Source organism: Amphiura filiformis, chromosome 4 (genome assembly GCF_039555335.1).
Source record: "Amphiura filiformis chromosome 4, Afil_fr2py, whole genome shotgun sequence".
NCBI lineage: Eukaryota > Metazoa > Echinodermata > Ophiuroidea > Amphilepidida > Amphiuridae > Amphiura > Amphiura filiformis.
Window position 1 is genome coordinate 28,052,599 of NC_092631.1, and position 11,252 is coordinate 28,063,850.

The 11,252-nt window shown below is 35.4% G+C and overlaps 1 protein-coding gene across 1 annotated transcript; it reads right to left on the reverse strand.

Annotated features, from left to right (window-relative positions):
* Positions 1-6,139: 6,139 nt before the first annotated feature.
* On the reverse strand, positions 6,140-10,868 carry LOC140150767 (uncharacterized). Its single transcript, XM_072172870.1, has 4 exons — positions 10,642-10,868; positions 9,106-9,212; positions 8,028-8,318; positions 6,140-7,790 (listed from the first exon to the last, which is right to left on the reverse strand). Exons 1-4 carry the CDS (start codon positions 10,666-10,668, stop codon positions 7,787-7,789), a joined length of 429 nt encoding a protein of 142 aa, XP_072028971.1. The 5' UTR covers positions 10,669-10,868; the 3' UTR covers positions 6,140-7,786.
* Positions 10,869-11,252: the final 384 nt, after the last annotated feature.

Sequence of the window (11,252 nt, forward strand, 5' to 3'; positions counted from 1 at the left end):
AACAAGAAATTAAAAATGTTATTATTATATGATTTAAAATGTGCAAGTTTCTTCATTAAAACAATAATCATAATTATTAAGTTAGCTTTGTGAATACAGCCTTAGCAAAATATAAGATTATATTAAATAATGATAACAATGAAAGTATCAAAAATATGCATGCACAGCATTGTATCATTATTTTTAAAAATTCATCAATATCGCGCTTTTGCTATCTACTGTAGATAGCACGATAATCATGCATAATGCATCGTACACGGGCTTTCGGAGCGCTGTAAAGGTCACCCGATTCGTGTATGTGGGGTGTGTTTGTGAAAGCCGCCGCGCTACATGGTACGATTTTAAGGTTGATTAAATGATCAAGTATGTCACGATTCATGGGCAACATAAAAGCATAAGGCTGTAAATGAGAGGAAAAAATAAACAGTTTTGTAAAATTTCCGATTTCCAACGATACGAAAATCCCTTTGGAACAACAATAATTTTTGATACAGATTCATCACAATCGTTCATAAATAGGCCTATAGTTAATTTAATGTAGAAAGGGTTCTTTTTGAGATCCAAGTAATGTGGTATTCTTTTGTATTAGTGTTTTTTTCATATAAAACGTTTTGAAAACGTTTTCATGACCTTTATATAATCAGACATTTAAATGTTATTAAAACGTTTTGACCAAATTTCAAAACAAAAAAACGCGCTAATAACACATTAAAACGTTTTAAAAACATTTTTGTGTTTACTGGGTTCGTGCACTCTTAGTAAAAGGTTCCAAAAGCCTTAAAGAACCTTTTTGTCCTCTATATGGATCCCTCAAGAAAATAGTTCTTTAAACTGGATAACATTTTATATTCTTTAAAGGGTCCTTTAACCTATTGGGTTTTTTTAGAACCTCTGGTCGTTACAGAACTGTTGTGAGTTTAATATGGAGGACACGTTTTTGAACCTTTTTGCTGAGCGAATAATCACAATGATGTCGTTTGAACAAATAATGGGCTATTGCAGTTGATATCCACACTACCCCTGTGGAAGATTTTGGAAAAAAGAAGTCAGGTCATCTACCTTTTTGATGTTCCCAAACTTGAACAGAGTGATACATTCATAGCTATAGAAGGAGCCCACACGCTATACCCACGATAATAGCAACGAATATGAGAAGCATGCAAACGATGAAAATCTGCGCTCCGGTATCCATCTGTAAGTAAGAAGTGAGTGAGTGAGTGAGTGAGTGAGTGAGGGAGGGTGGTGAGTGAGTGAGTGAGTGAGGGATGGTGGGGAGTGGGTGGTGTGAGTGGTGGAGTGAGTGAGTGAGTGAGTGGTGAGTGAGTGGTGAGTGAGGGAGTGGTGAGTGAGTGAGTGAGTGAGTGATGGTGGAGGGTGAGTGAGTGAGTGAGTGGTGAGTGAGTGAGTGAGTGGTGAGTGAGTGAGTTCGTGAGTGAGTGAGTGAGTGAGTGAGTGAGAGTGAGTTAATGAGTGAGTTAATGAGTGAGTTAATGAGTGAGTTAATGAGTGAGTTAATGAGTGAGTTAATGAGTGAGTTAATGAGTGAGTTAATGAGTGAGTTAATGAGTGAGTTAATGAGTGAGTTAATGAGTGAGTTAATGAGTGAGTTAATGAGTGAGTTAATGAGTGAGTTAATGAGTGAGTTAATGAGTGAGTTAATGAGTGAGTTAATGAGTGAGTTAATGAGTGAGTTAATGAGTAAGTTAATGAGTAAGTTAATGAGTAAGTTAATGAGTAAGTTAATGAGTAAGTGAGTGAGTAAGTGAGTGAGTAAGTGAGTGAGTAAGTGAGTGAGTAAGTGAGTGAGTAAGTGAGTGAGTAAGTGAGTGAGTGAGTGAGTGAGTGAGAAATCACTGAGTAAGTAAATGAGTAAGTTAATGAGTAAGTAAATGAGTAAGTAAATGAGTAAGTAAATGAGTAAGTAAATGAGTAAGTTAATGAGTAAGTTAATGAGTAAGTAAATGAGTAAGTTAATGAGTAAGTAAATGAGTAAGTAAATAAGTAAATTAATAAGTAAGTTAATAAGTAAGTGAATAAGTAAGTTAATAAGTAAGTTAATAAGTAAGTTAATAAGTAAGTTAGTAAGAAAGTTAATAAATAAGTAAGTGAATAAATAAACAAAATAAAGGATTTATTATTTTCTGTCCATTTATACATTTTGTATAATTACACCTATAATATTATCTATACTAGTAATTTATACATTTTGCATAATTAGGCCTATAATATTATTTATGCTAGTAAACATTCAATGTTTAGAAAAAACCTATGTGACCAAACTTCACCAATAATCCTGTCAGAGGCCTAAAACTAACATGTATAAAAGAGTCTATATTTTATTTTATGGATATGAAACCAAAATTGCTTAAATAAGATATACAATCTATTGTTATCCGGCCCCTTGTTATCATGAGAACAGACATCTTGTGCAAATATATTGCTACAAATATCACGCAATATTATAACATTGTGACGTTATTTCTTGTTATGTTCCCTTCCATTGTTAAAAACATTGGGTAAAAAATTCATTCATCTTGTGTGTCAGCTTTATTTGTGACAATATGTAAGAGCAAACACCGCTAGGTTATGCTAACCTCCGATTCGAACCGCCTTAACCTATAATAGCAACACGATTTTTGTCACTGACATTTTACCCAACTTGTCAAAGGCCTACAGTGACAGTGCAAAGTTAATGTCCACTGGATGCATGGAATTATTATGTTGATTATATAGGCGTTGCTGGCTTTCCAAAACTCTTTACGCTGTAATTTTCTGTAATTTAACATAGAAATGTTTTTTATTTACCCCTTTATTTCAACTCAAACTAAAAAGGAAACATATGTGACAGTGAAAATGGTATAATTTTGTGTACAAAAGTACAAGTCTAACTTGATCAGAAATCCTACATTATTGCTTTGACTCTTGATTCATATTTTTGTTATAGGCCTCCATGTAAGGTACGAATTATTATGAAAAGTGAAATAATGCAATTAGATAAATAATAATAATAATAATAATAATAATAATAATAATAATAATAATAATAACAAACCAGCATAAGCATCGTTAAATTATACATACCTCTTCTCCGCCTCCTGCTCCAGGAAATAACGAATAATACAAACAATTTAAGAAGAAAATAACGATATTATAAACACGTCTATCCACATTTATCTATATTATGTGGCACATTTGACTGTCTGGCTGTCAATGCGAGAGTGAAACAAACATTAAACAATGTTATCTTTCTCTTAAACATTAATTAAAAACACGTTCAATTATTAATGAAGGATGTTGTGTACGTGTTGCAGAAAAAACATTTAAACTAAATTTCTATGATTGAAAATGAAAAAAAGTAAGTTGCTACCTTGGAAAAAAAGTTTATATTTGATTGCAGCCATAGAAAAATTGTGAAAAAAAGGTAGAGAAGACATGCAAGTAAATAAACTAAATTATTGTTCCAGGGTTTCAATAATTGTGCAATACCCTGGATACCCGTCCTTTGCTATCTACTGTAGATAGCATGAGTCATCTATTATAGCCCGTATACCTTCATTTAGATATTGCTTATATATGCAAGTAAACATTTTCATACAGGAATTTACGCAAGAAATCCAACTGGCATAATAGATTCCTGCAAGATGAGCATTTTTTGAGAAAATCATAAAATTTGATTTTACTTCGTGGAAGGCACACGCAGTGGACTAGACAGGGTGCGGCTGCAAATTGCCAAAGGCCAAAAAAGGTCCTCTTTGCGAGTGGTGGGGGTGAAAATAAACTAAGTTTTTTATGCTTTTTCGGTCCAGAAAGCTCCACATTTGCTCATTTGCGAACGTAGACAGACACCCCTACATACCAACCCCCCCCACCCCCCCCCCTATCACATACATACACACATACATACATAATTTCTTGAATGATGAATGAATGAATTATAGAATTAACTGATTCATTCAATCATTATTGTTGATTAATCTGCATTTTGTTTATTCATTTTTCTATTTATTGATTAATTAATTAATTTACTAATTTATTTAAATTACAAAAAAATGCAATTTAAAACAATAAGGTCTAAAACTAATAATGTCTCGATCGATGTTGTTCCTTTTCCATTTTATTAGTCAAGAAATGAAATAAAAACCGTTTAGTTACTTACACCCTGTCTTCATGTGGAATATCATTTACCAAGCAAAATCTGTTTCCGTCCGCAATTTGTGGCCCAGGCTCAATGGGAACACCATTTAGTTGCACTTCTTTACTATGGAATTCAGTGGCCTCAGTCTTGCGGCCGTATGTTTAGGATGTGTCTTGAGGGCTCTTATGTAATTGGAACACCATTTAGTTGCAAGTCTTTATTATGGAAGTCAACGGCCTCAGCCCTACCGGGCTTGCGGCCTTTATGTTTTAGAATTATGGTTCTGGACCACAACTTGCAGACGAAATTAGATATCTGCCGCTTATATCAAATACCAAGTGACAGATGGAAAAGCGGTTTGATGTGATTAATAATTATGGCAATTGACATTCAAAGCCATAATGTACGATCTTATAATATGAAACCATACTGGAAAATTGTGATTATACAATTGACCAATGGCGGCACCAAATATTTTTCCGAGCGTGTGGCGGGGGCAAGGCCTGGTGAATTACAGGGGGTCAAAAATCTTGCCCCCCCCCCCCCACCAATTGCCGCAAAGAAGCCTATAATCTATCAATTTAACACACAAACTCCGTTGTTTTACAACAAAATCCATACTTTTATTTGCAAAACTGACAAACAATCGATGAAGATTCGTGATTAAAATGCAATTGTTCGAATTCTTCGAAAATGTCTTTATATTATCTTAAGGGGGTACTACACCCCTGTGGTAAATTTGTGACTATTTTTGCATTTTTTCTCAAAAAATAATAACACACTGGTAACAAAAGTTATGTATATTATTGGGGCAAGGAATCCAATTACTACACTGAAATTTCAGTGACTCAAGATAAGCGGTTCAGTACATATGATAGGAAATGAGGTACATCCTAGCGGTAGGGGAGAGCGGGGAGTGTTCGCCCTAGGGGCAGGTTCGCCCACCCCTTGTTTCTCAGCACTACGGCTATCGGGGAATTTGGTGATGGCAAAATTAGGTGACATAGGTCATTATAAACTTCTCATATTAGCTACTCGACATATAGGGACGCGTTCATCGAACTGCAGCCAAAACAAAAAATTACACCAAAACGTAATTTTTCTTGCATTTATAATCTTGTATTATCATTGATACATAAATACAGATGGTTTTAATGGAAATCTGTATTGGGAACATATGGGATTTGTCAAAGATTTAATGCAGTTATAAACTCCGTATTCGATTTGTATTTTGCATACCCTGAAGAAAAGACAAAAATGTGCACAAGGGGCACGTTCGCCCTTTTGAGGATGGGGCATGTTCGCCCTATATCTTCCCCGGGCGGACTTACCCCAAACTGGAGGGCGGACCTGCCCCATCAGCGTATTATGCAAAATATTGATAACTATACCAGTAAACAAGGTAAAACTACTGAAAAGCATGTTTTTTAAAGTTATGTGGTATCAGTATTACTCATACCACCGTTTATGTCCTAATCCATAATCTCCCCGAAGTTGTAAACATGATACGTTTAAGCTCACTTTGGACCCCTACATTTTACCCTGACCCGACCCCTGCAACAAATTTAGTGACTCTCCAGAAGAGAATGAATGCCATGTATACTCTTGCTAAATGTTTGCATTTAATATGCTATTGTTATGCAATGTTTAAAGCTTTTTTGTGATTAGGGTGAACTTACCCCACCATATGGGCGAACCTGCCCCAATATGGGGCAAGTTCGCCACTTTGAAAAACTTTTTTGTTTGCTCTATCCTGTTGCTATTGTAAGTCCTATAGTTCTGGGATTGTGGCCGTATATAGCTAACACATAGGGCTTTCACATGGGCTAATCATGTCATCCCTAACCTTAAAATTGACATCGCTAGGCTGGTCAGAAAAATATAGGGCGAACACTCCCCGCTCTCCCCTACCTTGTTTCTTATCATAAATAAGAAACCGCTTGTCTTGGGTTACTGAAATTCCAGTGTGGTAATTGGTTTCCTTGCCCCTATAATAATTATACATAACTTTTGTTACCACTGTATTATTAGTTTTTGAGAAAAATACAAAAATAGACACACATTTATCGAGGGGTGTAGTACCCCCTTAAATGTTATAGGACCACGTATCATGTGAGCCTTTCGGTGAGAATTATTCATATAAATATTTATTACAATATTTACAATAAACATTAAAACAAAGAAACAACATTCACAAAGGTATAAATTGTGGTGTGGGAGAAAAACAATGGGATATTCCAGTTGATATCCTTACTACCTCTGTCGAAGATTTTGGAAATAATATTGCACAGGGGAGTATGTTTTTCAAATGTAATTGGTCAATGTTAATCATTTTGAAATCCATACTCCTCCTATATTATGACTTTACTGATATCTTCTACAACTGGAGTGAATATTTCATATGAAAGTTACTTAATTGTCTATTCTATTCGAAACTATTACTCCCACTGTGGAAGACTTTAGCTAAATCTTCCTGAGGGGTAGTGTGGACTTTAAATGGAATATATTAGTTGGTGTTTTCAGTGTTAATAGTTCTAAAGTTATTGCAAAATGACCATTTTAGTCCAAAATGTGGAAAATTAATGTCTAGTTAAGATTTCGCTATAGGGAACTTTATATGCGAGTCCAGTTTTAGCTATATAACTGATGAAAAACTGCAATGTACGCATGCCCACTTATTAATATTAATACATCCATGTTATAGGGGGTACTGTGGATCAAAAGGTTGTGGGTTCGAATCCCGGCGGTGGTGCCATCGTGTTATGCCCAAGGCTATCAACCTCTATTGTGTCGTCACCAAGGTGTATAGATGGGTACCGGCGTATTTAACGTAAGCATTACTCCGGCGTGACTTCATACCTTACCTTATAGGAAATGAGTCAAAGAAGCTAATAATCGCATGTATATTTCCATAGGTATACGGCGGTTCTTGAGATAAGGCCAACAATATATCAAACGATATATATATATAAGAATCCATACCATTCTTCTTGTGTGTCAGCTTTATTTGTCTCAATATTTGAGTGCAAACACATAGGCCATGTTCACCTTCGGCAAGTCTTAACTTTTAAGGGGATGTTCAAGTTGCAACTATTAAAGCCTTATAAATACGACCACTCAGCACTGCTAAAATTTACAAGTTTGAGCGAGAAAAGAATAAGAAACTCTACCATGGAATATGACTTTAAGCTCTTGCAAAATGTAAAGGTGCCTAACTCATTTCACTCTCAGCGACATTTCTTTAACACATCGTCTCTATTACTGCATATTGCCGAATAACATCCAATCGTCCACGTCCGCCCCCTTTGTATTCTCTGTCTACAGAGGGCGTCGTTGATTTTCTTTTTACAGTCAGTGGCTGTGTTTACTTGGTCGCTACATGATGATGTGCTAATCCAATGGCGACGTCAAAAATGGCGATATCGCATCCGACCTCCTGGTCTTTTACAGTCAGTGGAATACTGTGTTTGTCGAATCGGTCGCTACTCGGGCTCGGCGAGTCGCATTTTAAAGCACTTCACACGTTAGATAGAGCGACGGTTTATAGTAATTTAATTTGTTATTAGGTATTATGCCAAAGTCATGACGATATCATGATTATATTACTTTCAAGAAGTTTGTCGTTTTTAAGTTTCATCTGATTCACCAGTATCACCTGCAAGTGGTCAAAACAAAGAAAACATCATGACATGCAGTGACACACCATTAAAAACAGAACTGATGTAAGTTTAAAATAAAATATGGTGAATCTTTTACCTTGATCCTTGTTCATTATTGCGTAGAATTTAGTCACCAGTGTGAAAATCGTATTCCAAAAGGGATGCGTTAAGCGATGCCAAACACCGATTCTGATTTAAACGGCTTTTCAGGGGTCTTTTTCAAAGTCTCTTACCTTGGCGACCGCACAACATCTAATAATGAGAGATCGTTTGATTTCCAAATTTTCCCGCCAAAAAGAAAATCCAATGATCTTCTGCTTCGTCTTCGATCAGTTTTGCTGGTTCCCCTCCTCCGCGTAGGGTTGCAGTCGGGATTCGTTCGACTACCATGTTTGCCTTTTTTGCTAGCCTCGGTTTCAGAACACGGTGTTACGGTCTTCGGTGGGGCTTGGGTGGTCACGACCTGTGGCTTGATTTCTTTTCTATATAGGGTGTTACCCACTTGATATATGATTTCTTTTGGCCTTTGGGAAGAAACAGAAAAAAATTATTACAAACAAACAAAAAGTAGGTAATGATGAATCCAACGGAAGAGGGCACACAAACATCAAGGATCTATGATACAAATGGGTACCTAAAATATGCGAACAACTGAAAAGGGAGCAAGGCACACCAACTCGATGTGGGGAAAATATAAAACACAACGATATACAATTAAAGGAGACATCTTTTCAGGATTTTGGTAAAATATACCAAATTGTTTAAGGGTCAGTACGTCACATATACAACATAATGTATACTGTTCAGTTCAGTTCAGTGTTATTTCGCTATAACAAGATGAATAATATAGCACAGGATATCATTAATATGTATTACAAAGTTATGTTACGTAAGTAGGACTAATTATAACGACATATATTTTTTTAAAATAATTTAGAAACTTTTTGAAACTCATTCCGCTTAAGGTGGCCAAATCAAAAGCTATCGAACGGATCTCCAAGACAATGAAGGCACACAGTGATCATGATGATTTTTGTTTGAAAATCGTCAGCCTGCTACGCTAAATGCCTAAATCATTTTTACATGTTTCTCATTTGCAATTTTGATTTTCTGAGTAATAAACCCATAATTCATCAAATTTCCAGCCGCATTCTTCATTAACTTGTGGAATACATCAGACGAAATGTAGCCAACAGTGACGTAGGCTATAGCCAAAGGGACATTTTTGTGGGCATATAAACATTATGACATCATGCGACACTGGCCACAATCACAATCATTTCAAGTAAAAACACTATATATTATACTTACGGGCGTGGACATAATATATGACATGCGATACTCGCCACAATCACAGCCACTCCAAGCAAACATACAACAAGTAGCAGACATAATCGCCATCGTAAGCCAATGTGTGACTGAAATAAAGAGCATAATATTATAATTTATATGTGTGTATATTAAATATATGAGCTTACATGATATAGAACAAAACATAAACAAACACGTACAACATAAATTAACGTAACGTAATGTGACGTAATAGAGCATATCATGATAGAATAATAATATTAGGCCTATACGTAACGTACCGTAACGTAATAAAACGCAGAATAGAGAGATTGCGATTTCCAAACGTATCGAAATTACGTGATAAATTCCACCGTACGTTTGATACGTACGTTTGGAAATCGCAATCTCTCTAATATGTGACATGTCATGTCAAAAGAAGACACTTTTGGGCAGGTTATGAATTTTGAGGTTTTTACATATCTTAAATAAAGAGATATTTTGCTCCACAACGCCGTTTTCCCCAATGAAATCGGACATTCCTAAGCGAAGATATTGAGTTCGGAAGTTATGGTATTATAAAATTGGAAATTGAGATATCGGCCTTTAAAAATATTATTGACAATGTTGAGAGTAGGAATTAACTTGAAAATGTCTCAAAAATACAAGATGCCAGTTATATTCCGGTCTGAAACTATCAGACAATATTTTTAACATTAATAACATCACAAATTCGCAAGAAACCCAAATTGTGAAAAAATCACCCACCGGCAGATTTTTGGCTATTTCTCCATTTACGACCCTGCCCAAAAGTGTCTCCTTTTGACATGACACGTCACATATATAGTAACGTACACGTACGTACCGTAACTGTTACGCAATATAACGTAACAATACATAACCAGTAAAGCTAATGTAATCTAATTAAAGTTAAACTAACACAATATAATCACACAATAATAAGCGATATAGGTAGACCAAAGACACCAGTAAGTCCCAAATGCATTTTTCTTTGGTATAAAACCAGGTCTTTTACACTAATTGATTAAATTTTAAGTGCGGGTAATTATCAACACATTTTTAAAAGCTTTTTTTTTATACCGTTACTAGTTATTTTCATGATTTGATTAATACGGCAGAAACGCGTAAGCAGAAATAACGAGGTATATATATAACGTGAAAGAAACTCACTGACTGAACTCACTGTTCACTGACTTTAGCGTAATAGTCTGAAGTTGTCCCAATATAACCGGAACATACTCGTCCCGCTAAAATTTAACATTGGTGGCAACCTGATCAGAAAGTGAGTGATTTTGATATAATATATTTATAATACAAAAATAAATTAAATTTTGGATATATTATATTTGAACTAAATACGCAAGCCCAGTCTGATTATCTCACCACCTGTAAAACGCGCTTTCAGTCAACTAATTTAGAGTTCGCATTCGTTAACCACTAGCCAAAAAATGTTGCATTATCAACATAACATTCTTCCGATTTGCAACTAACAAGAACTCTATTGTAATATTAATATTATTATAGTAGGTTACGTACCTCCTTTTCGTTTTTATCCTTGGCCATGATGTTATACGTGAATCCTAAACACCCGCCTAAACACCTCCATACAGAACTCCATAAAGGCAATTCACCAAGTAGTCATGGACACAAATGCGGCTAAATAATAAGGTATAAACCGCGGGCATAAACGAACCAATGTCGAGTTCAATCTAATAAGACTGGACGAGCAAGCTTTACATCACATCTATGATATTGGCAATTTAATATCATAGTTCCAGATCCAGGCTTATAACTCTATACACGCGGGCGGTTTTTTGTTACAAATTCAAAATTGTTCTAATTGTACATTTTAGTGGCCATATTTGGAATCGGCATGAAAAATGCATTAAAATGAGTACAAACAAGCTATAGTATTGGTTCAGTGGTTCTTAAGGTAGCTCTTGATATTTTGAGAAAATATCTCAAAACTTGGACTTTTTATGCTGAAGCCTATATACTCGCATGCAGAGCATTAATATCATGGTTCCAGATCCAGGCTTAATTGAGCAGACATGCAACCCATGCATTGGAATGATTTGCTTTCATAATTTACTAAAGAAGTATACTCATTTAACAGTACGCAGTTCATTAACCCCAATATGTTGTTA

Bases quoted from the DNA above. Each gene is read 5' to 3' on its own strand.
- LOC140150767 (XM_072172870.1), bottom strand. From the start codon at position 10,668: ATGGCCAAGGATAAAAACGAAAAGGAG. The intron at 9,213-10,641 runs GTACGTAACCTA...TCTTTATTTCAG, and splicing joins AGGATAAAAACGAAAAGGAG to TCACACATTGGCTTACGATG. The intron at 8,319-9,105 runs GTAAGTATAATA...TTCTTCCCAAAG, and splicing joins CATATATTATGTCCACGCCC to GCCAAAAGAAATCATATATC.